The sequence below is a fragment of the Vidua macroura genome, chromosome 3 (genome assembly GCF_024509145.1).
Source record: "Vidua macroura isolate BioBank_ID:100142 chromosome 3, ASM2450914v1, whole genome shotgun sequence".
Taxonomy (NCBI): domain Eukaryota; kingdom Metazoa; phylum Chordata; class Aves; order Passeriformes; family Viduidae; genus Vidua; species Vidua macroura.
In genome coordinates this window covers 90,579,616-90,607,394 of record NC_071573.1, presented here as the reverse complement: position 1 = coordinate 90,607,394, position 27,779 = coordinate 90,579,616, and the positions used below count along the sequence as shown (strand labels likewise).

General features: G+C 37.1%; 1 protein-coding gene across 1 annotated transcript in view; it reads right to left on the bottom strand.

Moving 5' to 3' along the window:
- Positions 1 to 14,888: 14,888 nt before the first annotated feature.
- COL21A1 (collagen type XXI alpha 1 chain) overlaps positions 14,889 to 27,779 on the bottom strand; it is a 124,372-nt gene continuing 111,481 nt past the window's right edge. The window contains exons 23-30 of the mRNA XM_053973621.1: positions 24,672 to 24,707; positions 23,976 to 24,020; positions 21,819 to 21,851; positions 18,846 to 18,992; positions 18,708 to 18,762; positions 18,174 to 18,374; positions 17,083 to 17,160; positions 14,889 to 16,337 (exon numbers count right to left, since the gene is read on the bottom strand). Of these exons, the coding sequence (XP_053829596.1) occupies positions 16,150 to 16,337; positions 17,083 to 17,160; positions 18,174 to 18,374; positions 18,708 to 18,762; positions 18,846 to 18,992; positions 21,819 to 21,851; positions 23,976 to 24,020; positions 24,672 to 24,707 (783 nt within the window). The 3' untranslated portion in view covers positions 14,889 to 16,149. The remainder of the gene's footprint in view (positions 16,338 to 17,082; positions 17,161 to 18,173; positions 18,375 to 18,707; positions 18,763 to 18,845; positions 18,993 to 21,818; positions 21,852 to 23,975; positions 24,021 to 24,671; positions 24,708 to 27,779) is intronic.

Here is a 27,779-nt window from a genome sequence, read left to right as displayed (position 1 = left end):
GTTGCTGTTAGGAGGTCCTCTCAAGAACAGCAGGAGAGCTTGACAAGGAAGTGGGCTGACTGAAATATAATAAATATATATTTGCCTGAAGCAGAATAAGATGTGGAAGTGTGAAGGCTCTAAGTTATCTAGGGAATCTGAAGCAACTCTGGCAGGAGAGAAGGAATGTGACTCAGTCAGGAAATGCTGCTTGCTCAGCCTCAGCAGCCAAGGCCAATGACTGATTTCTGTCTTAGTGACCTGCAAGGAATCCACCCTACTGATTTGAAAAATGTGCCCTAAGGCCTCTGCTTCTTCTTTGTAGTGGTGCTTGCACATTTCAAAGAGCAGTGCTTCTGGGACTGAATGCTGAGGAAGCTGAAAGAATGATCTGCTGACTTGTGAAGTATCAGAAAATGCCACTGCAAAGGGCCTGGAGTCTACTTTGAGAAAAGCTGCCAGGGCTCATCTGAATCACAGACTACTCCACCACATTGCTAACCCATATAAAAATTGATGGTTCCTCTGGGACTAAAAGTGAGCCGATCAGAAACCACTAGAGCCAGAGGCTCACGTTATATTCTCCTCAACTCTCCTCAGTGTATGAAAAGGCTAGACAATGACTGACCTCTTTTGGATAGTATGAGATAAACACATGCTTTCAGGGACATAAGGACAAAATAAAAGCAGTTAGTAGAAGGAAGATAAAATATAACCTGTGTCTGTGCATACCAATTCTGGCAGCATTTCAGCTTTCTTCTTTATGCTACAAAGAGGCTGCTGCATAGGCATGCTGTAGCACCCAAAAAGAAAGGAAGAAAACTTTTTGGAGACAATCATCTGAAACTCTTGAAGAAATTTCAGTCATTGAGGATAAGTGAGTAAAGTGGCATGAAAGAAAAAAAGAAAGGTAATTTGTTAGGTTGATGAATATCTTCCATCCAAAATTTCATCCAAAAGTCAAGAGCCCTAGCAAAATATGGAAGCCTTCCTACCTTCAAAATGATTAGCCAATGAGAATAACAGAGATTTCTTGGATACAACATTAACAAAGATCTCACTTAAAAAAAAAAAAAAATTCAGTAGGGAGATGATTTAGGGGTTATCTGGAAATATATGCATGTAGGATTTGGGGTAGAGGGAAATAGCAACCACACTCATAAGGACAACAGTGATTGTCCATAGATAGTTGAAACCAATGGGAGCTCTGGAATAGAAAGGGGACATGAATACTCTGGTACTAGTTAGCTAATGGTTTATTAACTTTCCCAAGCAGATAAGTTAGTAACTTCCCCAGACAACAAGGTCAGCTGGGATAGAGCTGGCAATGTCTAATCTGATGAACTGTCTTGGTGTCTAAAACATGGTGTTTATATGTGCCTACATGCACATGCCTTAGCAAGAACATCTCTGGAATGTTTTCACTTCTGAACTGAAATTGGCAATTATTTAGGAGAACATCATGCCATCGAGTTTTCCATCTATTCACTGACACAAAAACATTCACTGGCAGTATTTCACTTTCTAGTACAGATTCAGCCAGAGAGAAGATGAATCTTGCCTGCTTTTAATATAACTCCATTGTAAATGCTACTCCCAACATAGTAATCCTTAGTTCTCAGCAAATGAGAACAGGCACTTTTAGAAAGGATTTAATCTAGCCTAGTTTGGACATTAAAATGAGAAAAAATCACACTCTATTTGTCTCTCAAGAAAATAAAAACCATAAGAATGTAGCTAAGGATGAACTTTGGAATGGAATATGCCTGATTTTTCAAAGCTTTTCAGCAAGATCCCTTCCTAAGCTAAAAGAAACTATCATGCACTAAGAGTAAAAAATCTTCCAGGAGATTAGTAATTGATTAAAGGACAGAAAGCTAGGCAAAAAGAAATAGATTGAGATGGCAAGAATTTGCTGTCAGGTCTTTTTTGCTGCTCCGTATTTTCAGAAGTTATATGAAATATGGAACAAATAATGAGTTCACAGCTGTTGCCAAGTTCACAGATGGCAGAGATGTACTCAGGATCATCAACTCTGAGACTGGATGAATAGGGCAATAAACAGTTTTCACTAGAAAGTGTTGCCAAGCAATTAAATACACTAAAGATGAAAACCATTATCCAGTCAGTGAAAGCCTATGGATGTAGGGGGAAAAAGAGTTCCAAATCACAGATACAGAAAGGTGTGTCTGAATTTCTTGTTACATTTCAAAGGCCTCAGAATTGCTTTAAGAATATTTGTGAAAACATTAATTTAAAACTCAGCCAAAGCTGAAAGTCAAGTATTATTTGGAATTATTATAGTAAAGGAGGAAAACACATCAAAAACCATTAGAAACAGTACAGAAAATGAAAAACTCACTGCATCATGCCATGGCATCATGCTTTTCAGGATATCATACAACTAGAAAAAGCTCAGAAAAAAGAGACTATAAGGATGGCATGGAAAGATTCCTATACAAAAGTAAATTAAGAACAGAAAAAGAGGTATTTGAGGAAGAATGTCATAGTGATCTACGAAATCCTTTAGAGTATGAAAAAAAACCTGAGCAGTTTAACTCACAGATTTTGGAAAACAGAGGTTCCAGTGAGGAATCCATATCCACTCTGGAAAAAAGTTGTAAAATGAATGAGGAAATTAACCATTTGAGTGAGAAATTGAAAATAAGTAAAACAGTCTTTGCTTTTTTTGGTCACAAAAATATGTTTCATTGTCCTAAGTCTCTTGCTTTGGCAAAAGAAAAAGGGAGACGAAAAAAAGAAGATGAAGAAAAATGCAACCCCCTCCAACTACTAAACCTGATTGGTTTCCATTTCATGTAGATTCTCTCTCACAATTAAATAATAAGTAATTATGTGTCTATGTCTGGAATTTCTCAGCTAGTTTTTTGTGCTATTTTCTTTAACAAAAGTTTGAGCTCCAGCAGAGAATGAGGCTTTGAGCCTTCTGACTGCCTTTTTTAATATCTCCCATTTGTATACACATACACATTTTATTTGTTTGATTGTAATGGCTTTATTTGCCTTATGGGCTTCTTCCCCCTACCTCCTTATTCCCCTTCTTTTGTGTCTTTTTACTTCAAAAGCTTTGTTTGATTTTCCAGAAATGAAAAATATTCAAAGTTGTGAAACAAAGGAAAATTAACAATTTAATATTCCTTCAGGATGGAATTGTATGAGGAATTTTATAGGAGGGCGATTATAAACCTCCATATGGAACTTTCTGTCTTTTATGTGTGTAGTAATTTTGGGTGCTCATTTGGGCCCAAGACCAAGACTGGAACTGGCCCAACCCAAAAAACAACTAATTGAATGCTTCAGTCAAAAGCTGCAATCCTAAAATCCCCCTTAATGTGCCACTGCTGGATGCAGAGAGCAGCTCAGCCCCAGTGCTCCATGTCTTCTCCTTTGAAGTCCCCCAAGTATTTAGACAGCAGTGAAACTGCTTCTAAAAAACAGATGTAAAGCTGGTCTGGTGCCCAAATTCAACCCTATCTCCACTGTCCACGTGAAACCAAGAAGGTTTTGTCACAAAACAACTTTTCTGGCCCTGCGACAGGGTCTGTTCCTGGCCCAGCTACCTCCAACTATTTCAGGTACCCCTTGGGGGTACCATGCTCTCAGAGTTTCCCTCTCTGCTCCAGGAGAGGGGAAGAAACTCCCACCCTCCACTGCATGTGCTGTCAGTTCAAGTTCTGATTGCATGAGAGGGGGTATGAAGGCACCATTTCAGCCCAAGGGACTCACTGGGCTCCAGGATGCAGCAGAGGAAGTGCCAGGAGCCTTCTGACCCCAGCAAACTGGAGAAACATGGTACATGGCTTATTTCTCATTCAGAATGCCTGGTCTGGGTTGTTCCCTGCAGAAATCCTGCCACGACCCTTGTTCCAGGTTCTCCACTGCAGCCAGGTCTGCCACTTACAACCTCCTTCGAAGCACCACAGCCCATCTGCAAGAGGTCACAGCCAGGCACCAGGGGAAACATCCAAGAATCAGAGAGGAGTTTCAGCCCTCTTGGCTTGAGACACTTCAGGTCCCAGCCAAAACAAGATTACCCAGGAGTGCTTTCTTTAACTCATGCTGCTCTGAAAGCTTTTCTCCCAGGGTGGGAGCACAACACTGTGGTCTGCCTTTTTAAGACTCTTTATCTGCAAGTAGTACAGTCAGTTCAGTTCAAAGCCTGTTTCTGTAGGCAATGGGCATTCCCACATGTGTGAATTTCTCTGGGGGCAGTAGTAGCTTTTCCACTTTCCCACACAGCTTCTGTGCAGGTGCCCCACAGCTGCCCCTCCCTCCTGCTCCTTTCAGCCAAATCAAACCCTTCCGTTTCAAGCAGGAATCAAATGTTCTCACTGTATTTTGGATGAGTGCTTTCAAACATAGCCCAGTTTATAGGAAAGGGAAGTTACAGTTATACAGGTGTGTATCAGGAGAAAATTTCACAAGCCTTAATTCAGATGTGGCTAATGGGATGGAAGCTTTGCTACCTTCCCTAGCACTGAGGGAGGTTAGTTCAGTGCAGAATCCAAGACTGATCCTTCCCTAAATCTTTCCCTCTCAGCTCACTCTCAGCAGCTCTTTATTAGTTAAGGAAATCCAGGTACCTCACCCAGGGCTCTAAGGCCAGCTCTAAGGCCAGTACTGGCTGTACTGGATCTGACTCAATCCCCTTCCAGTCCTTAAATCCCTTCATGTCAGCTCCCTGAGCAATTATGCACTCAGAGTGGTGTGGTGAGTGAATCTAGAGAATTTTCACTGTTTTCCTGAGTGCTCAGCATCATGATGAGGGAAATTTCAAGCCTTGTCTTCAGTCAGTCTGGAAGAAATAATTCTTTCAAATTAAGGTTAACCCTTAATCAGATGCTTTCAGAGGGCATCTGATTCATTAGTGATGGACTGAGGCTGATACATTTACTCATACTATACAAAAATTAATTCTCATTTCAAAGAATTAGGAAATATCTAGCTATTGATTTCTATCCTACCCTAATTTGAAGAAAAATCAATTAGAAAATCAGTATGATAGCTTTCTCTAGAAAGGCAAGTATTCCTTGACTGGACAGACATTTATTCCAATAAGGAACAGAGGAACTACATCTGTAGTGTTCCTTTAGCTGTAACTCTGCAGAGACTCTGGTTTTTCTGAATAGTTTTTAGCATATTCTTTTCCTTTCCAAATTCTGGGCTATTTTTGATTACAAAAGAATACACTCAGTTTTCAGCAACATGGAATGCTAAGTTGCTACTGTCTTTCAGCCAACATGTGTTCACATGTATGGATTTGGATGTCATCTTGTCTTAAATGAACTTTCAAATGAAAAAGACATTGCAGAGAGAACTTGATGATGCATATTAGCACTGAATATATACTTTTTAGAACTGAATGAACATTGCTGAACTGCTCAGAAATGTTTGTACCTTACCTTAATGAGCTGTATCTATTTTCTCTTCTGAATGAAATGCATACTTAGATACTAAGAATAAACACAAGACACTTTCTTTGACTTGTGTGTAGGACTGAACTTCAATTATTTTCTACAGCTTGAGAAGTGAATTTGATGTACATAATTCACTGAATATGCACAGATAGGTGAACTTAGAGAGTTGAAGCAAAACTGCACTGAGCACAGTAAAGGTGAGACAGCCAGGAGAAGCACTTCATTAAATAGCATAACACAAGAGCTTCTCATGGCAGCAGAGTCACTTGAATTATAGCTATATTTTGTCTGATCGTATTTTTGGACATAATACCATGGTTTAGACCATGAAGAGACTTTCCCCCACTCAGGCTGTGAACACTGCTGGAAGAAGGGGAAAGGACTTGCATGGAAAATTTCCCTCTAGAAAGTTGTTCCCAGATTTATCTAGGAATGGTATCAAAGAATTTTGCATCTCCTTCACATATCTAAATCACCAATGACACTCTGGTTTATCCATGCTGGTTTTTTTGGTTTGTTTTTTTTTTTTTTTTTTGTTGTTGTTTTTTTTTTTTGTTTTGTTTTGGTTTGGGTTTTTTTTTTTTTTTTTTTTTTTTTTGCTATGGCCTGCAACATTAAGCTCAAGGCAAAATGAAAGAGATGGCATATACTAATAGCTTCATTTGGATTTTTCCTTTGTTTTAGAAATGTTGTAGTAAAGCAAATTCCCTCCTTTTGTTTCAAGTAACTTATCCTAGTCAGATGCCAGCAATTTATCAACAAAAATGTTCAAAAAACACCCAAACCAGTGCTTCCACACAGACAATATCCAACCTGGTGCTTCTAACCTAACTGGTGCTTAGTTCTAGCATGCAGGGTGTTAGTTTCCTTTAAAAATTGGTACACAAATATAAGAAGAAGCAAAAGCTGATTAAACATGGAGTAAATCCTAAAATTAATAGTTTCTTTTATATTCTTCAGTTTCAGTACTTATTTCAGAAACCTTGTCTGGAGCCAACCAAAGTGTGGTGAATGTGTGGCTCTGTTCTTCATTGCTGAAATCCTGTCACTGAGCATCATGCAGTTTGGTTCACGTGGAATATGTCAGCAATTGCTCATTCCTCAGAAAAAAAAGTGTGAAAAACTTTGTCTGAGTTTTTCTTTCAAAGCAAAATTTTAAAAAATTTTTAAAAAATGAGAGAGAGAAAAGACAATCTCAAGAGGACACAGTCTGAAGCAGTGCCAAGGGAAATATAGGTTGGATATCAGCAAAAAGTTTTTTACATAAAGTACATAAAGAATGGTCTGCCCAGGGAGGTGGTGGAATCACCATCCCTGGATGTGTTTAAAAAAAGACTGGATGTGGCACTTGGTGCCATGGTGTAGCTGAGGTGTTAGGGCTGGGTTGACCCCTATGATCTTGAAGGTCTTTTCCACCCTTGTTACTCTGTGTGTGATTCTGTCTGTAAAAGACAACAGAAATTATTAACCTATATTAAATCAGCTCCTCATGCTCTAGGTCACCATTATTATTTCTGAAAAAGCTGGAAGCATTTGGAAAAGTTTCTTTGAGTACCAGAATTATTTATTTTTCTGTTACTGATCTGAGTTATCTCTACATTGACCAGGCATTTAGCTTTTTTATTTGGGGGGGATGTGGGAAGGACTGGTATTTGTGTGATTGGGTTGGGGTTTTTTCCATGGGAAAAAGACCTGTGAGTCTTAGCTGCATAGTCTAAATTATATAGGCTATATTATATAAATTATATATCTGAAAGAAAACTATTTTTGATGCCTCACCTTTACCTGTAATTAAACATTTTCACATTATGAAAAGCCTATTCATGGGTAGAACACAGTTTGTTAGTGAAGACCATATAGTAAATTTATCCCAGCACAGAAGTGCTGGTATAAAGTAAGTTTAACAAAGCTATTATTAAACACTGCCTCATATGTACGATTTTTGGCAATATTTATACCACTATTTAGAGGCCACAAACAAGTAAAACACTTACACGTCTAGTTTGAGGCCCACAAGTGCCAAATATACAGTTGTGTGTCTTCCTTCTGATCATCCAGCATGCAAAATGTGATTGCTTACCATCAAGGATATGCTGGAACACCTCCTGTAACCATAATAAAATTCCCATAAGTATACTTGCTATAAAAATTAATTTCCATTTGTCAACACCTAGTGCCCAGTGCTCTCAGGGCATTTTAACAGATGACAATTTGTTTAAACTTTTGATTTAAGCATGACGAACATTTTGTTATGTATCTATAAAGCTCCACATAATCCAAGTATTTTTACTGGAAATTGAAATGTCACTTCTTCCAAACATGTTATTTCTTTACTTGGTGTACAGGCACAAGAGATGGGGTAAATGTGAAAAATTGCTGTAACACTGAGAAAGGTGGTTTTCAATGCTGAAGAGTTTGGAACTGATGTTAAAATTTGCCTCGACTTCCTTGAAGTCACTGGTATGTAATACCATTAATGCACATACTGCATAATCTTGCAAGGAATAAACGTTCATATCACATGCACTGATGTGAAACAGCACTATCCAACAACCCGGTCTAGTGAAAGGTGTCCCTGCCCAAGGCTCACAGCCCCATCCAACCTGGCCTTGAACATTTCCAGGGATGAGGCATCCAAAGGTTTCCAGGTCAACCTGTTCCAGTGCCCCACCGCTTCCATCACATATTTACATTGTGATTATATTGATGCCTTGAGAGGCTGCCTAGAACAGAGGCTGGACAGAGTTAAAGGAATAAAGTAGGTATTTATTAAAAGGCCTTCAAAGGATACACCTTGGGCAGCACAAGAGGCTTGGCTGACACTACACCCAAGCTGGATGATGGGTCACATGTTTTCACACATTTATAAGTTTTGGTTCATTTACGTGTTGGGGTTAATTGTCCAATTACAGCTTCAGGTTATGAATTCCCATCCTCCCAGATTGCTCTGCTCAATTCGCTGTTGTTTGTACTTTTTGGGCCTGAAGCTGCAACAGTGTCCTTGGTTCTCAGGCTGGAAAAGGATTGTTTTGTCTAACTAAACTGTGAAGAGAACTTGTGAACACTTTGTATGAAGTTCAGAGTTATGTACTAATGCAGTACAGAATCTGGAAAATATGAAAGCTAAAACTTAAGGCATCAATATTAGACAGTATTATACTGCACAATATAACTTATATTGCAAAATAAGATTGCAATCCATTCAATTGCACCTCGTTATATCTCTAGCCAACTCTAACTTGTTTAATAAAACAACATTCAGCCTCAGGTTTTAAGCAGTAAAGAAAGGAATACACGGTAAAGGCTTTGAGCTGTATTTGCTGATTGCACAACACAGGAAACTAAGTTCAAACAGGCAAGAAGTTTAGTCCTGAGAGAGACTATTTTTACTACCACGTCCTTCCAGCTCTGGTAACAGATACACAAGGCAGAAGGTCTCCCCTGTCAATATCTCAGAGCTCCTTCCCATCACACAAAGATTCCTTACAACAGTGGTTCCATGAGTCCTGCTCACAGATCTGTTCAGCAGCTGCCCCCTCCTCCAGGCAGTCCTTTCTCTCTCACACAACTTTGCAACCAGAGAGAACAATCCCATAGTGGCAAAGGAATATGCACACAGCTCTCACCAGGCTGCACATCTGCCAGTAACTCACTTTATTCCTCAGGATCTAGGGAAATATGTGGCTTTTGCACCTCCTGTTTACAGGAGCATTGCAAGCACAGCAGAAGAGACTGAAGTAGAAGGAAGATGTGGATAAAGACACATACACACTGTGCCATGACACTTAACAAAAGCAGAAATGTAGTCAAAAAGAAAAAAAAAGAAAATGAAAGTGAGATTAAATTTTAAAAAGTCCATTGTAGATAGAGGGGAAAAAAAAGAAGATTCACTGATGAGTTGCCATCAAAATATTAGTCCAAGATTTCTCAAGCTTTAACCAGTATGAATGTAATACAAAGAAATCCTTCAGGTAATGATGTCATTGTGAGGTAAAATGATATTAATCTACTTCTGTTTTGACCTATATAAAATATGCTTTCTCATGACAGATGCTGCCTGATTTTATCTACCAAAAAAAAAAAGTTTTCCTATTTATAATCTACTACATCTACATGTTAAAGGAATATTGGCAGTAACTTTTAATACCTGTTTGCTTTTGCCAGTTGGTATTTTGTGGGTAACTCCAGTAGCTGCTTTTGTATGAGCTCAGTGGTATGTACACCTGTTGGAAGCACCTCCAACAAACACTAGCATGTACAATGATTTGATTCATAATTTAGCCATGATCTGGTTACAGTGAATACTGAACAGTAAATGACTTCTGAACACTGTGTTTCTATTAGCCTGAGTAATAATGAGCTGCCCTGGAGAAAGCTGCTGGCTGCTGGATTCCTGAGTGCAACAGACACCTTGGTGTAAGAGAAAAAATGAAGTATGGGGGATTTTATGAATGCCAGTTCAGCCCCTTCCTCAGAAAGGCAAAGTAAGCCAGCTCATGAGCACAGATGGCTCTGGATATTCAGCAAGAGATTTATGTGACCACAACACACAAAGCCACATTCTTTTTCCTCAGTTCTAGGTTTGGTTTTTTTTTTTTCCTAAGCATTGTAAAAGGACTAATGTGTACATTAAAAATATCTTTAAACTTTCATAACACAAATACTGTTAAGTGCTAGCATTTGCTTGCCAGTTCCAGAGGAGCTGTTAGATAGTATCAGGGCAAGACAGTTATTATGATCCTGAATTCTCATCCAGACCTTTGGTCCCAGCTGTCAGAGATTGCTGGTGCTCATCACTGACACATTCATCATGAGCTTTCACTTTTGGGAGGTCTGTCCCTTCATATCAAGAGGGGTGCTATACCCCCAGTGTACTTTCCCATAGTTTTTTTGAGAAGGACAAGGAGAAGCACAATTCATTCAATACATATTAACTTAGAATGAAGGAATAAAGTGGATGACCTTTTCCTTCCCCTTCATTTGCTACCCAGACTTCTGTACTGCTTAAACCATTTATTTTCTTCTGGATCCATCTTGGCTACATTAAAGGTAGCCATTCATTCCCACATTCCCCATCTTGCATACCTTGAAGAACCCTGTCCCAGTCAGAAGAGAGCCTTTTTTTTTTTTCTCCATCTCTCAAGTAGCTTTATATTTTTCAACAGTTCAATGATGTTATTTATTTGAAACACAGTTTCTCTGCATTATTGTTGGGGTTTTTTTGCATTATATTCAGTATGTGATTTCAATGTTTCCCAGAGATACCATGATTTTTTTTTCATTATTTAAAAAAGGAAAATCAGAATACAATAAATAAAACACACTTTTGAGTTACAAGCTTCCAACATGAGAAAGATATTTTGGAAGCATTATGGACATATAATTTAATTGTCAAATGGCTAAATCTTCTGATGAATTCTCACCTACCTTTTCCTTAAGTGGATGAATACTACATACTTTTACAAGCATTAAATTGGGGAAAACTGTCAGAAAATCAATACAGAGCACTTTAGTTTTTTTAGCCTATCGCAGACAACCAAGGAGCTTTAACCTGCCAATATACCCACATGAGAGCTAGCTGAGTGGCCAGATATGACTTCTAGAAAAACATTTAGTGCTTGCATTTTGTGCCAAGAAAGAAAACCGTAACACAGAACAATACAATATACTGCAATGTCACCAGAATATTTCTTGATACAAAAAAGCATTTCTATGCAAATACTGGGAAAGGGAAGATGCTTGTAAATAAAAAATTGGGAACCATATAGTAATGATTTCCCCATTGTAAAAATGGACATAAATTCTCCAAGATATATAGATGATGACCTCTATGAAAAAATCCTGCTCATCAACAGAAGAAAATAACCCACAATTTGTTTTTATATTAATTCAACTTTTAAACATGTCAATAGCACCCCAGAAGGCATTAGCTCTTAAAAGGGTTTATGGTCTCTGCTGACTATGAATTATCAGGTATTTTGATTTATCACCTATGTGTTCCACCTACAGGAAAAACTTACAGTTATCTTTTCACAGAGGTTTGATTCAATCCATGTGAGCCGTAGTGATAGTGTTCATTGCCATGGCAGTCAGATGCGCTGAAATTTCATTTTAATGCACCTTGAGTTTTCACAGAAATGAGGTTCTCTAGTTCTGAAAGATGCACAGCTAGCATTCTCAGCTCCTCCTCTGAAAGGCTGACCAACCTTGACATATGCTGACTACTCCTGAATCTGAAAATAGCACCTTGGCTCTGGAGCAGTAGAAGGACTGAGATTGTTCAGTTTTTACAAGACTAGATTTCCAGATTAGACTGCACGGTCCAGAAAAATAGGATGCCACCCACAGGGCCATGGACAAGCTCAAGAAATGGGCCCATGACAATTTCATGAGGTTTAATGAGATCAAGTGCAAGGTGCTGCACCTGAGTCAGGGCAACCCTCAGTATCAATCCAGGCTGGGGGATGAGATCCAGAGCAGGCCTAATGGGAAGGACCTGGTGGTGCTGCTGGATGAGAGGCTGGCCTGGCAATGTCCACTACAGCCCAGAAAGCCAAATGCGTCCCAGGCTGCACCAAAAGCAGAGTGGTCAGCAGGGTGAGGGAAGGGATTCTGCCCCTCTGCTCCACTCTGGTGAGACCCCACCTGCAGGGTCCCCAGCAGAGGAAGAACAAGGACCTATTGGAGTGAGTCCAGAGGAGGGACACCAAGACAAGTAGAGGGATGGAGCATCACTCTTATGAAGAAAGATTAAGAGAATTAGGATTGCTGGGAAGAAATACTGTCAGGGTGGTGAAGCACTGGAACAGATTGCCCAGAGAAGTTGCAGATGCCCCATCCCTGATAGGTTGGATGGTCTAGTGCAAGGAGATGTCCCTGCCCATGGGTGGAGGTTGAAACTAGCTGATCTTTAAGGTCCCTTCCAACCCAAGCCACTTTATGATTTTATGTTTTTACTTTTTTTGTTTTTATTTGTAGGACTAGGATATCTTTCAGTTAAACAAATGAAGAACTGAGAATAATACATGCACACACACACACATAGAGATATATATACACATATACATACAATATATACATGTATATATTTATCAAATAAATCTGAACATGTGGAAACAATCTGTGACATCTGGTCTTTTACTAAATCATATATATTTTTATATAGACACATCACTCCATATGTATTTACTCCAAACTTCTCTAAGATCATGATTCTCAGAGGTGAAAATTGCTGAACTCCATCTATACAGAATTAGGCTTTCATTAAGAAATCCAGTTCCCACAGTAATACTTTTCCATTCTGCATCTTTATGTCCAAGTGCATGCCTAAGAAACTGAGAGAAAATAGCAATCATTGAGGATAGTAAAGTGGTAAATATTAAATCTATTTTATGCACATAGAGATATGAGTTGAAGCCATATTAAAAATTTAGTGTTGTGTAGTGTAGTGTAGTTCCTCTACTGATATCAACAGGCACTAGACCAACCAGAAAGGATATTTCTTAACTCAAGGTTATACAGCAAAATGCTACCAAAAAAAGCATCCAGACTTTTTTTTTAAATCTTGCCTTCTGCTTAAAAATTAGCCCAAATTCCAGTTTTAAAGAGTATAATCTGGAGGGTAAGTAAGTAAATGTCAGTTAACAGAGTTTCTAGTAACTATTCCCAGAGAATATCGGAGATGGTGACATGCTGGACAGTGATCTTTTTAATTCACAGCTTCTGACTGAAGATTAACATCTGCAAGAACTTCATATAGTTTGCATCAACAGTAAATAAAAGTCTCTCTCCTGTGGATCTTTAATCTGAAAATACTCAAGTTTATACCACTTGTTTAAACTCTTACTGTAGAATCACATGAAGATCTGGAAATATATTCATATTCTCAGTTAAAAAATCCAATCAAGATACAATCTTGGACACACCTACACTGCTGTATAATCCCACTATATCAAATGAAGTCAGGAAATTAAATGATTTTGAAGTCTGCTAAATTCTGGCTTGATAAAATCTTTTAAGAAGCAATAATTTAAATCACAGGTTCCTAAGCTATAACATATGCATTTCACTGGGATGCAAGGTACTTCCTATAGAGCTCCTGGGCATTTAATAATGTAGAACTAAATTTCCAAAGTATCTCTATGTTTTTAAGCTACTACTACTAACTTTCTAAAGGCACCTGCACAGACTGGATGGCTAGCATGTCCTATGGAAAATTCCAGCTTGTCAAAACCAAATCCTTTTTGTAGAAATGCCAGTTTCACAGACTCGAATTCAGAGCAAAATACCGAAGATCAAGCAGCACTAAAACCCTTAAGTATCCAAACAACTCAGGAATGTAGGCAATCAAATAGATTCAGCATCAAATCTCCCCCTTTTGCAGATCAAGGCTTTGAATTTGGTTTTACATTCAGTGAAGCCTCTTAATTATTTAGTTTACTAACTCAGTCTTTCTTACCATATTATTACATAAAATGAAACGAGTCCAAGATGACATTTTGTTTTATAGCTGTAACTAGCTTAGATTGTACTCTTTGAGCAGCACTGTACAGAAATATTTATGTTAGGCCAGATTGAGCTACTTTAGATAACAGAAGGAGCAGAAGATATTATATTATTTGTATGGAAAAAAAAAAAAATAAGACAAATGTTCCTTAACAGCCTGACAAGATGACAACCAGAAGACCAGCCACCTCAAGTGTATGCATATCAATGCACACAGCCTGAGGAACAAACAGGAGGAAGTGAAGCACACTGAAGGTTAGTATTAGAACAAATGTTTTAAATTTTAGAAGAGAAAATTTCACCTCTCTCAGACCTAAACTGGGAAGGATTTCATGGGAAGCTTCCATGAAGGATAAAGAAGCTAGCATGTGCCAGGAGTTTTTCTAAAATTCTCTTCCTGAAAGCACAAAACCAGTCCATCTCCTTTAAAGATAGAGAAGTTGGCAGAGCAAGAGACCACCTTGGCTTAACTGAGAGCTTCTGAGTCTGTTGAAAAAAGAAGCGTTCCAGAGTTGGAAAAGCAGGCTAGAACTATAGGGAACTGTCAAGAACTATAAGGGAACTGCTACAGTGCACAGAAATGCAGACAGAAAACCAAAAGCTGAGCTCAAATAGAAATTGATCAGACATGTAATAAACGACAAGAAAGGGCCAATTAATAGATGAAAACTGGAAATTACTCACAGATCCTCAGTCAGTCACTCAGAAGCAACCCTCGAGCAGGACTAATGGTATGACAAAACCACCAATACTTTTAAACTTAAGCTTGATATATGTGTTAATTTGATCAAATGAAATCACAAACAAAGCTACCAATCAGACTAGCTGAAAATCAAGAGGATTTTTCTACAAGCAGGGAACTCTGGTATTCTGTTTGTATTCACTATAGTCAGAGGTCCTTCTGACTTGCTCTTGTTTGGTTGGTTTTGCCTCCTCTCAGACTCATAATTCACTCAACCATACATCTTATTGGAAAGTGTGTATTTTATTTTACCTTGAATGTCAAGCATATTAACAGTCTCTGATAGTAGGACAACAGAAAAACAACACATTAGAAAAAGTGACTTATGAAGCATGGGTTAACTTAATACAGGACTCTGCCTTAATTTAAGAAATTAATTTTAAATTCTCATGGGAACTGTGTCTTTGCTCTTTATGCAAAAGCAAGCAATAAACTTCATTAGCAAAGCATACAATGAAAATTACACACAGCTGGCTTAAAATGAAAAAGAAAACATAATAACAAACATTGCAGCTGGTCAGCCACCAGATAGACCTTTCTCCTTGTAAACCTGCTTCTTCAATTTGGCAACACAGTCCTTGAGCAGAAACAGCAAAGGGTATATAATTTGATACTTCACTACACAGAACTGTTACATTGGGGTTGTGCAAACATTTTTAAATCTTTAATTTTGTCAAATCATAGCTAAAGCCAGCTAAGTCAGGTTTTTGCTCCTTTTTATTTTTAATGCTATTTTCATATGAGTTGAATCACCCACATTGAAACTATTGACATTTAGTAGCTGACAATACCATCTTCAATGAAACCTTGGCCTTTGAACCTGTAGTTCTACCCTTGCATTTCAGCTCGATTTTAAGCAGAGCTGCATGGGAAAACAGGTGGCATTTCTCCTGTGATGAGTCAAGTATCTGTCTTAATTCATAAAAATCTGGTAACATTCTTTCACTCATATCTGGAGCAATGACATATGAAATGTAAATAAGGCAATGAAATTTGCACAAATACAAAGTCACAGCCAGCCACATTCTTTCAAAATCAAATACTGCGTATGTTGGCTGCATGTGAAAAATTTCACAGTTATTTATACCTGACCAATGCCATTTGAGATCTAATTCTGCTCCCAGTGGTGTTTCCAGCAATTTTGCAAAGGACTTTCTTTGGTAAAAAGAGGTAAAAGGAGAATGATAGGCCACTTAAATACTAAATACCAAATATTATAGTTAATTTTATTTCTATTAAAACTGATAATCTCTTTAAAAACACTTGAGATTCAACCAGTGCAAGGTGTAAAAAAAAAGTTACTGGAGTTTTGGAGTTTTTTGTCTAAAGGAATGTATAACCTTTGAGATCATTATTTATAACGCTTTTAATGTTAGAGGTACTTTTGTTCCTTCTTATGGGATTATTGCTGGTCACCTTCCTGAGCTTTGAAAGACCATGAAAGATAAGCACCGTGACTATTCCTCTAAATTATCATATCACAAATTAATAATTTGGTCCTTTTCTAAATGGATCTCTCCCCACAATTACACTAAAACACAGTGATGGGTCACAAATTCCAGGGGGTCCAACTGGTCCTGGAATTCCTGGAGTGCCACGATTTCCGTCTTTACCAGGCTGCCCACGCTCTCCAGGACGTCCTTCCTTACTCATGCCTGGTGGACCTTCAGGACCTTAATAACACATGCAATAAAGAAATAAATAAATGCATTACTATTAAAATGAAAAAGAACAAGTATGAACCCACAATGCACATGCTCTTTGGTGAAGTATGCAGATAAAGAACACTTCATTTCCTGCAAAAGACACTTCTTATCACAAACTGCTTATATATTTATATAAACAACATGGTATCTTATAAAGATTTTTTTTTTTTAATCACGTGGAAAACATTTTAAATAAAGATAGCTTTTAAAGGAGAATCTGAAAATCTGCTTTAGTACACTATTCTACTTCATCATATAATCTGGAACCATCATGGCAAGAATCAGTCGCTCTATTTCTATTTGTTTCTCTGGCTTTGGATGGGGCCCTAATATATCTTCTAAATGCCCAACTTTACATTTTGTATGCATACACTAATGTTATGAAGAATATTTTGCCTCAATAAGCAAAGCTTAGAAGTCACATGATCACATCAGGGTTCAGTTTTCAGATTTAGTTGACTTCAGGATCCACCTATCAAGAAACAGGAGTCTCAGATACCAATCTCTACAGCACCTGTCTTATATTAAGTAATGTATTATATGGCAATTTATAAGGTATGCAAGCAACAGGCATTACCCTAAAATATATTTGGTAAGTAAGATGTGTACAAAGTATGTAATTTTTTTCCAAATTACATCAACATTTTATCTAAACCACACTTAAAAAAATTATTAGCATGCACTGAATCTGCACACCTGAACCATCCCTCACCTGGAGGTCCTGGGGGGCCTTGGATCCCAGGAACACCAACTCCTTGGTTGCCTTTTGCACCATTCTTCCCTGGCAGTCCTGTGAATTAGCAAACACATGCATATCTTTGCACATCATTTTCATCCAACAAAGGAAAAAATCAGCATTTGATAATATTTATTGAATTAAATATGTAATCTTTCAAAAGTAAATTCTCCTGTTCGAGATAAAATTATAAAAGTACTACAGACAAATTATCATTATATACAAAATGAAATTGGTGTGCCAGGTCACAAGCAGTAAGTCACAAAGAAAGTAAATATTTATTAACATTTGTTGCTTACCGCTGGTACATTACTAGCTAGCTGTTATTTCATACAGATTTCCTGATTATTTTGATGCTACCAGTTACCAAATTATGGTAACCTTGGTCTAGTTCCAGACTATATATGTGTACTTAATATAAAGTCTGCAAATACATCACAGAAATCAATTGGAATGCTTGGACAGCTGAGTTACCTGAAAGCATAAATCTTAGCCTGCCTCGAAAGAATCCAGAATGTTTACGAAAATCATAAAGAAAGGAGCAAAAATCCTTTTGAGATAAAGAGAACAAAAGGACAAAAAGTCAGGAAATCAAAGGAAGCATAAAAGTTGTTGGATGTCAAAAATCAGCACAACTACTAAGTAGTCAGTGAATAAAGACTGTTCCTTAAAAAAGCAGAAACAAACAAGTTTGGAAGGAAAGAAATCAGAAGACATGGAAATACTTTGAAATCTATGTCTATGCATATTTGAGCTAAAAAAAGAATCTAAATGCAGGTAGAAACATTTACATGAGACTAAGAACTCTCTAAAAAGATCAGAACAGAGATTATAGTAGACTATAGTAGAACTGAACAATAACTCTCTGGCTGTGTTTTTGTATTCTCTCTCCTGTCACATGTTCCCTGAAGGTGGTGAAACATCCACACTGCTCCATGGTCACAATTCCATTCAGCCAAGCAAGCCCACCTATTCTCTTACTCCACCCTGCATTAACCCCATCCAAAACTAGAAGCAGAAAACCAAGACATAAAGGCCTTTAGCACTGTGTCACACACACACTGTACCTCTTGTCCCTCGAGCCCCAGGGCGACCTGGCAAGCCCATCAGCCCCGGAATGCCATCATTCCCTGGTAAACCAGGAAACCCTCTTGGACCTTCAGGGCCTCTTGGACCTGGTGGTCCTGGAAGTCCTGGGGGAGCACTTTGGGACTGACAATGGTTACAGTTTTGTAGTCTTCCACTCTGGAGAATGGCAGGCAACTGGGCTGGGAGAATTCAAATAAAAAGTTGCTTAAAGTGTTGTAACAATAGAAGTATTACCCCCCAACCACTAATACAAAATCAGTTCCCTCTCTTAAGAGAATATAATACTTTTAGGAAACAAGATGGTAAAGTATGGAGCCTGTGATGTGGAAATACAGTTCCACACATGTAGGAAAACAAATAATAAATTGGCAATATGGAACTCGTTTTCAAAAAAATCAATATATTTCTTGTTTATATTTATTTATTTATATATCAAAAATTTCCATAATTATCAGGAAACTTCTTTAGCACTTCAAACAAGGAAACAACAGTAAAGAAACTTTCAAACTTACTTCTCAGTACATCTGAACACACCTGTCGAATAAACTCTTCTGAAAATTCTCGTGCCTGAATTGAACAGAGAACAGAGCATGCAATTCTTTCTGGTTTTTAAGGTACCCAAACTGAAAAGTTTGAAGTCATATACATACAGGTTTTCCATCTGATCCGGGTGGTCCTGGGGGTCCTCTATCTCCTGGCTGACCTCTGAGGCCAGGAGGTCCAATCAAACCCTGGACACCAGATTCTCCTTTTTGTCCACTGATGCCTCGAATGCCTGGATCTCCTTTCTCACCTTTCTGGATTGAAAAATCAATGAAAAGCCAATTATATGTTCACAGGTCATTTGGAAGGTAGGTAGCACCAAAAAAACATATTCTAAGAAATCTTTATTGAAGTTCTTCATAAAATTAAAGTGATGCCTATGAAAACTAACTTGCTATCGATAAAACATATTGAAGTTTTCAGATAAAATTATTAAAGAGAACTAGAAATAAATTACCTTTTCTTAATTTTCAAGACCCATTTTACTATTCCTTATTAACACATGGAAGGAAGGGTTTTATTCACTTTTTCCTCAGAATCAGAAAAAAGTTTTTATAGTATGTTAAAATCCTTAGAAGGCCAGAAAAAATTGGATGTGAAATTCTGGCACCACTGAAGTTCCTGGAAGCTTACAATAATAATCAAGCCTTTTACCTTATATCTGCAGTGTATAAGACAAAGGAAAAATAATTTGATTTCAGTTAGGGATATTTTTGCTACTTTTTTTCCATCTGATTGATAGTAACTGTTTTTCCAACTGATTGACAGTAGTCTGTTTGCTTCACCACTGGAAAAGGTAAAAAAATGCTGAAAAATGTTTTGATATATCTTCACCAAAGCAATGGTTTCATGTATGGAATTACCTACTGCAATAGTTCATGTGGAACTCTTTCCCTGCTCTGGAGCCAGCAAAACATCAGTATGTGCCCAAGATTAAAGTCAGTATACTATGCTTGCTCCCTTATGAGTTTTTTCCTCCCTCGTTTGCCCAGCTTCTGCATAACATTATCAGTTGCTGAAAAATTTTCTTTCTCCACGTTCAACTATTTTAGATGGAACTAAAATAGTCGTGAGAACACGACTATTATATATGACAAACTTATTGAAGCAAATTATATAATTTTAAGAAATACTCATGCATATGGTCTCAATAGGCTTCCACTGAATTTTAAATTATGATATTTATATTACTTTGTAACATCTCCTATATTACTTATCAAGATTCTTCACATCAGAAAAATTCAAAGCTTCCTGGCTTGGTCTGTATTAGTAACAATGCCCAGAATTCTCTACATTAATTACTACAGGGTAACAAGCTTTACATTCAGTGTCAGATTAACCAGTTTTATGAGCTAGGCTGTAAAATCAGACAGGTACTTCATATTCTTAAAGAAACAGAGAAATGAGACAAAATGTGACCGATGTCAGTCAAGTGCCTAAGAGTACTGCTGGAAGAGTGGCCAGTTCAGGGGCATGACCTGAACAGCAGTTCATACCTTCAAAAGGCATGCATTAATTCAGATACAACTTCTACCAAAGTTGTAGTTGTAATTTATTTTCTTGATATTGTCATCTTTGTAGTAACAGAGTAGGGATCCTCTTAGCTACCTCATGTAGATTTGTACCTGCTTGTTTCTAGTACATAATTGCAAAGGTGTTTTTTTCATTTTGTCAGCAAGGCTCAGAGATAAGCCCATGGTGCTTATGTAACTACCTGTGGCTATACTAGAAACTGTATGCACTGAGGTCTGAAATTATGTTTGGTTTATAGCTAGGAGAGGTTTTGTTTTGGTTCTTCTTTAATTTTTAATTAATTTTACCCCTGTGGACTTTATTTACATAAAAGACTTGCAAGCTGAGCTATCTGTACTAAATGTTCAAGGGGCTAGAAGGCATTAAGACCAGAGAATACTGGGGAAACAGCATCTACTGTAGAACAACATTAGAGGCAAGAAGCCAGCATAAAAACACCAGGAGAAAATGTTGGAAGCATCAGCAGAACTGCCTGAAGAGCTTGCCAAGAAACAACTGAAACTGCAGGGGGAAAATTTTCCGCAGTATATCTTGGTGTTTTAATGCTCAACCACATCCATGTGAGGCCTTATTTACTGACCCTTGCTATTGGCAAAGAAAAGCAAAGAAAGGAAAACAGCTCAGTAAGTGCTTAAGAGCCTGTAAGAGACTTACAGGCTGGAGAAACTTATTAGAAATTAGAGTCTAACAAAACCCATACTTTATAGAAATGGAAAATAAACTAATTTTGTAGGTTTGATAAGTAAACACAGTGGCATCGTTATAGCTTAATACATAGTAAGAAATTATTTAAATGAATTTCCACAAGAAATATTTTATTCCCATGTTTTGCAATAATTAAGGTATTGTAAATGTATGACTAATTCAGTAGCATACAAGGAACTGGCAATAATTTAGATTTGGCAATAATTTAGTAAAACACCTATAAGCCAAATCGCAACTGAAGAATTTCCTAGAACCACAGAAGCATATGAAACAACATATATGTTAAAATGGATAAAATAATTTCATTATCAGAATGGAATTTCCAACTAATGTATCCAGCTATTGATATGCAACAATGCTTTAAGAAAGAAGGTTGAATAAACAATATCTAGATAAATTTGAAGAAGAATTTGGGAAAGTGTATACTCTAATTTTAAAAAATATTGAAATAAATAAATAATCGCCAACAAAATTAACATTTTAAATACCAATTTTTAAACAACATGCAACACAATGATTCTTTTTCCTTAGTTATTTTCTTTGGTGATTTCCTATATTCAAACAATCTTTTCTCTCTTTTTTTTGTTGGTTCATTTCTTGGCTTTTTAATTTTCTTAAAGTATATGTTTGGCTTTAATAATTTTTAATGAAATATATATTGCATTCTGTCTCTTTATAACTAATACTTCTTTTTCTGATATTTTTCAATTTCTCCTCTGTTGCTTACAGACATGTGAGTACAGAAGCAAGACTAAACACACATTTTACAGATCGCCTAATTTGCAGAAAATTGAAATGGAATAATTTTGTAATACTATATTTATCATTGCAAAAATACCTACCTCTCCTCGTTCTCCACTCAATCCTTCTACTCCCTTTAAAAAATAAGACGAAAAAGAAATTTAAAATGCAGGATGAGCCAAATTACATAGAATCAAAAATTAATATTTTTTGTCCTTTGTTTTTAGTAATCAATCACAAACAGTAATTTTTAAAGATTCTCTGATTACTATAGTACAAAAACCAAAACTGCATATAATGATGAAAAATTTGTATCAGTGTGAATGAACTCTTCAGTATTACATTTAATATCATGTACCTAGAGGAAAGGTTGGGAGATATCACACATATTGTAAACATAAAAACATAATATAGACTTAAGAAACAAAATCTTATTAGCTTACAAAATAAATAACATGTGTCCTAGCAGAAGTAAATTCCTTATTCAAACTGCTTAATACAATCTTTCTAGGCAGAAATTAATTTCAGATCTATTGAAATACAGACTTCGTGGTAAGGCAGATTTTGCATGCTAGCAAATTATTTTGATGTCATTTCTGCCAAGTGATCCAATGGTGTTACTGACCATTACATCCCATGGCAGTTCACTTTTCTGATTCACTCTTATGGATGAGGAAATCGTATTGTGTCTTAGTCTTGAGAATTCTTGGAAATATCTTGTGTCTCTACTAAATGACTGATTTTTTTGGTTCCTAACCAAACCAGATAAGCACAGGAAACAATTTTAGACTTAGTCTGTATTATTTTTTCAGCTTTCTCCAAAAAGAAAGAAAGCAAGCAATAACAAAATAACAATTCAGTTGCCTCATTCTATCTGAAAAAAAAAAAACAGTTTTCTTTCACTATCACTTTGTTTTCCCTTTTGACTAAAATAATAAAGATATGAAAAAATTGTCCACTATTTGCAAAAAAAAAAAAAAAAACCAAAAACAAAAACAAACAAACAAACAAAAAACAACCAAAAAAACCCCACAAAAAAAAAAAAAAAAAAAAAAAAAAAAACCAAAAAAACCAGAAAGTTTAAATTGTAAAATGTCATTATATTTGGTTAAGTCAATGACTCATCTTTTAGTTTAAACTATTTCTTTATTAAAAAATGTGGTCAGGTTTAATAATGAACTATTTCCAACCTACATATCTCTAAGAGTGTTAACTAACATGCAGTCTAGATCTCCTGCCCAGAATCCCTGGGAATCGGGTCCATCTGGCTAGACGGGCAGCTGTATCAATGTCGTAATTCTGAACAAAGCAACCGTGGCTTCCTTCCAAGTCTGGTTTTAGATATGTACCTCTAAAAAATACTTCTCTGTTTAGACATACATAGATTATACAGTTAACAAGTATTTATAAATACTAACAGCTATTTTCTGTGGAATAACAAGATCGCCAACTATGACACAATCAGAAGACGCTGACCTAAAGAGAAACAACTGGATCTCACTGATTTATAGCTGAAACAGGAAACATCTGTAATTTATGAGCACAGAAGATGTTAATAATGACTCCCAGCATAGTCTAGGAGGTAATGAACTGTATGAAAGTGTAGCATGGTTCATGAAAAATCTTAACAACTCAAGTATCACTCTTATAACCTTTACACAAAAGCCACTATTTGCTGTTATCTGCATTTTATATTACTTATAACTATTTTATAAAAATATTCTATAATTAAGACTTTACTACAGTAAGAAAAGAAATGCACTTATGGTCTGTTTCTCAAGATATAATATCACAGAACACAGAAAGATATAGGCTGGAAGTGACCTCCTTGGATACAACTTCCTTTGCAGAACAGATGCAGCTTAATCAACTCAACATGCTGTCCAGACAGGTTTTGCCACAATATCTATGAGCAGCCTGTTCCAGTGTTTGACCACCCTCAAAGCAAAATGTTTTTCCTGTATATAGCAAGTTCCTGTGTTCCAATTCATATGCATTTCTTCTCCTTCTTCAAGCATGCACAGCTGAGAGATGTTGCTCCATCTTCTCTGTATGTGTTAGAGTTGTTATTTTAAAAATATTAAGTGTTTAAGAGGCAACTTATATAACTATGTTATCATGTTATACATAAATATATTTCACCTGATGCAAAGACCTATACATGTTGATGGAAGAAGTGTTAAGAAACAAATATGAATCATGGCCTCAAGCTAGGGTCACTATGGCTCTCTTTAAGCAGGATCACTATTTAACAGTACCTGTAAGCCTGGATTTCCTTGTCTTCCTTTTTCTCCTTTCAGTCCCTTCAGAAAAGATCACATTTTATAAAATATAGATTTATCTGGCACATGTAATTAAACTATCAAAAAAATAACACAAGGTGCTAAATAGAAATATAAAACCTCATTCTAAACTAGGACAAGTCAATCTGAAAAGTTACTCTTCAAAGAGATCAACTGTGCAGAATAAAATTTCTACCCTGAACACAGAGGAACCAAGCCAGGATCAAAGTAATGACAGAATATTCTTCTTTTTCTTGTAGGTATGTCCACGATTTTAGATTACAAGGAGGAAAATCCCACATGCTGATAGTAAAGTAGGTAGGCAGAGGCCAGGTGGAGTTACTTTGTGTTTCTGTGATCCTGCAGTGCCCTGCAGGCAGGGACAGAGAGCATCCTGCGACAGTCCTGGGTGATGCCCCAGGCCTCTGGGGCAGCAGCACAACCTGCACCCTGTGCCTGCACCATTGCTAGAAGCACACAGCTCTGCAGCAAATGCCAACAGCCTGCTCAGGCCCCCAGAAATGCAGATTTCCTTGAAGGAGAGTTACTGCTGCTATTGAAGTTAACCTTCTGTGGAGTTTAATCTTAAAAAAAAAATCCTGTTTAAATAAATACCTAAGACTTGTATAAATATCAATGCCAGATGATTCATTAGAAACAAAGTTGATATACCTGGATACCAGTGTCACCTTGGTTTCCTTTCTCCCCCTGTAAAATATTAGAAGAAAGGTCTCTATTTAAACATGAGTCACCTCTAAACCATGTAGTCTGTGCTTTAATTTAACAGAGTAATTACAAGAGAAACATCTAGCTTTTTCTTATACTGAAAGAAAACAAATCACTTTATCCTCATGTACACAAAAGTCCAGAGAGCTATACTAAGAAAGGATTTTGTCATTAAAACAACTATCAAAAAGAGACTAGATACTCACCTAACAAGTAAAAAATTAAAAAAGAAAGTGGATGCTCACATACCAAGTAAAAAATTTAGAAATACAACATAATGAGGTGGCAAGGATTTTATCCTCAGCAGGATTTTATCTATTCAGTTTATGGGAGTGGAGAGGATGTAGGCAGGAAGGGAGGCAATGTTTCTTATGGGTTAAATTTTAGCTGAATGCACCACTACATGCATAAGTTATGCAATAAAAAACAAGAAAAAAGTATTTTTTCACCAAAAACACCTCTATATTTAAATTAAATAAAAATATTTAAGAACTAAGCTTCATTTCCACCTACTTGTTTTACCTCAAAATGTTTAAAGTAAATAATAATGGGGGGATTTGCAATCAAATGGTGCAAATGGTGCTTAGAAGTCAGGTATGCAGTTTTATCAACTTATCTGAACACAATCTAATTGACATTGGAGAGAAACAGGCAATGCATGAAAACTGTTCATTCCAATTAACAACAGAGGTATAAAATATGTACTCTATAAATGTGGCCATCTCTCTTCATTAATTGAAAAGGAAACTTAAAGTTATGGGAGATGGCTCTTACTCTGACTCTGACATGCTTAAATAGAAATAAATCAAAATGCTGAACTGTGAACAAAGCAGCTCATGAAACAAAAGATCTGTAGGGGGGATGTAAAACTGCATTTAATAAAGAAAATAATTAGAATAGAGATTTTTGGGTCTGTTTTGTCAGATTGCTTGTAAGAACCAAAACTTTGTGTGTTTGGCTGGGGTTTTTTGTTTTTTTTTTTTTTTTTTTTTTGGGTTGTTTTTTTTTTTTTGTTTTTTTTGGGTTTTTTTGGTTTTTTTTTTTTTTTTTGATGTGGGGGGGTAGAAAATAAAAGAATAGTAAAATGTAAACAGTAGTGAAGAGGAGATTTTTGCCGTGGAAAATATTTACCTGATTGAAAATCACAGCACATAAGAAGACATATATTCCAGCTGTAGTATTTTGCTGTATTGCATTTGAATGTAAAATATTCAGTTGTTTCAAGTTTTAAATTCATCTATAGCTGAAAGGCTTCACTTCTACTGTCAGATGCCCAAACTGCACTTTTCTTCCTGAATAATTCCAGTGTGTCACTGGACTTGTAATTCCAGCTAACTTGCATCTTCATGTAAAATAAATGACCTTTTCAAAGGCTTCTTCAGTTTAAAATTTAGAGAAGTTCCATACATTTTAACAAAATCATCTTTCATAAAATAATATTGTCTTAGTACATGTGCCTTATATAACCCCTAGATATTGAATTGAATATATAGTGATAATGAAACTAATTAAACAATTATCATGACACTGACTCCATGCTCTAGTCAATGTAAGGCATGTCCATATATGTGTCTACTGACATGTGAAGTACTCTAGTATCTGCAAGATGTATATGAGGCATATATGACACTGGACATACAAGAAACATGTGCCTTCTGGAGCAGATGATCTCTATTGGAATACTTCTGCATGGGGTTTTCATAAAACTTTAATTGCAACACCACCCTTCTATCTTACTTTTTACCCTTCAACCTTTCTCTTCTTATGAAAGTGAAATTTAATCCTACTTCTCTAATGCAATATTGGATCTGGCTGAGAAGGAATTAATTTTGTCCATAGCAGCCCTTATAGTGCAGTGCTTTGCAATGGTGGCCAGAAAGGTGTTGATAACACACCAGTGCTTTGGGTATTGTTGAACAGAGCTCCCTGCAACATCAAGGCTCTCTCTTCAAATCCTTGCCTTTTCCTGTACACTAGGGCCAGACAAGATCTCGGGTGGAGACACAAATTCAGACTAGGTGGAGAAGGGATTGAGAGCAGCCCTGCAGAGCAGGACTTGTGCATGCTGATAGATAAGAAACTTGATGTGGCAATGTGCACTTCCAGCCCAGAAAGCCAACTGCATCCTAAGCTGCATCAAAAGCAGTATGGCCAGCTGGGCAAAGATGCAATTCTCCCCATCCACTCCCCTCTCCTGAGACTCCACCTGCGTCCAGTTGTAGGGCCCCCAGCATAAGAAGGACATGGATCTGCTGGATCAAGTCCAGCAGAGGGCCATGAAGATGATTAGACAGCTGGTGCATCTCTCTCATAAAGACAGAGAGTGCTGGGGTTGTTCAGCCCAGAGAAGAGAAGGCTCTGGAGAGACCTTAGACCTTAGAGCAGCCTTCCAGCACCTAAAAGGGGCTTAGAAGAGAGTTGGAGAGGTACTTTTCACAAGGGTCTGTAATAACAAGAGGGAATGGCTTCAAATTGAAACTAGGTTAATAGGAAGAAATTCCTTATTTTGAAGGTGGTGAGGCACTGAGACAGGTGGCTCAGAGAAGGTGAGGATACCTCCTCCCTGTAAGTGTTCAAGGCCAGGTTGGATGGGGCTTTGAGCCATCTCGTCTAGCGGAAGGAAGGGTCCCTGCCCATGACATGGGGTTTGGAACTAGATGATCTTTAAGACACAAGCATTCTATGGTTCTATGACATAGCCAGGACAGATGACCTAAACTGAAAGGGATATTCCATACCCATGTTTGCTCAGCAATAAAAGCTAAAGGGAAGGGGAAGAAGAGGAAGTTTCATTATTGTGACATTTGTCTTCCAAACCTCTATGTGTACTGAAGTCCTGCTTCCCGGGAATTGGCAGGACAACACATGCTGACAGGAAGCAGAGAATAAATATTTCGCTTTACTTTGCTTCCACACGACCTTTCCTTTTGCTTTATTAAACTGCCTTTTTCTTGACCCATGAGCTTTCTCCCATCTTATTTTCTTGTTTTCCCTGCCCTGCTTAAGAGGGGAGTGATGGAGCAGCTTGGTGGGCACCTGGCATTCATCCAAGGT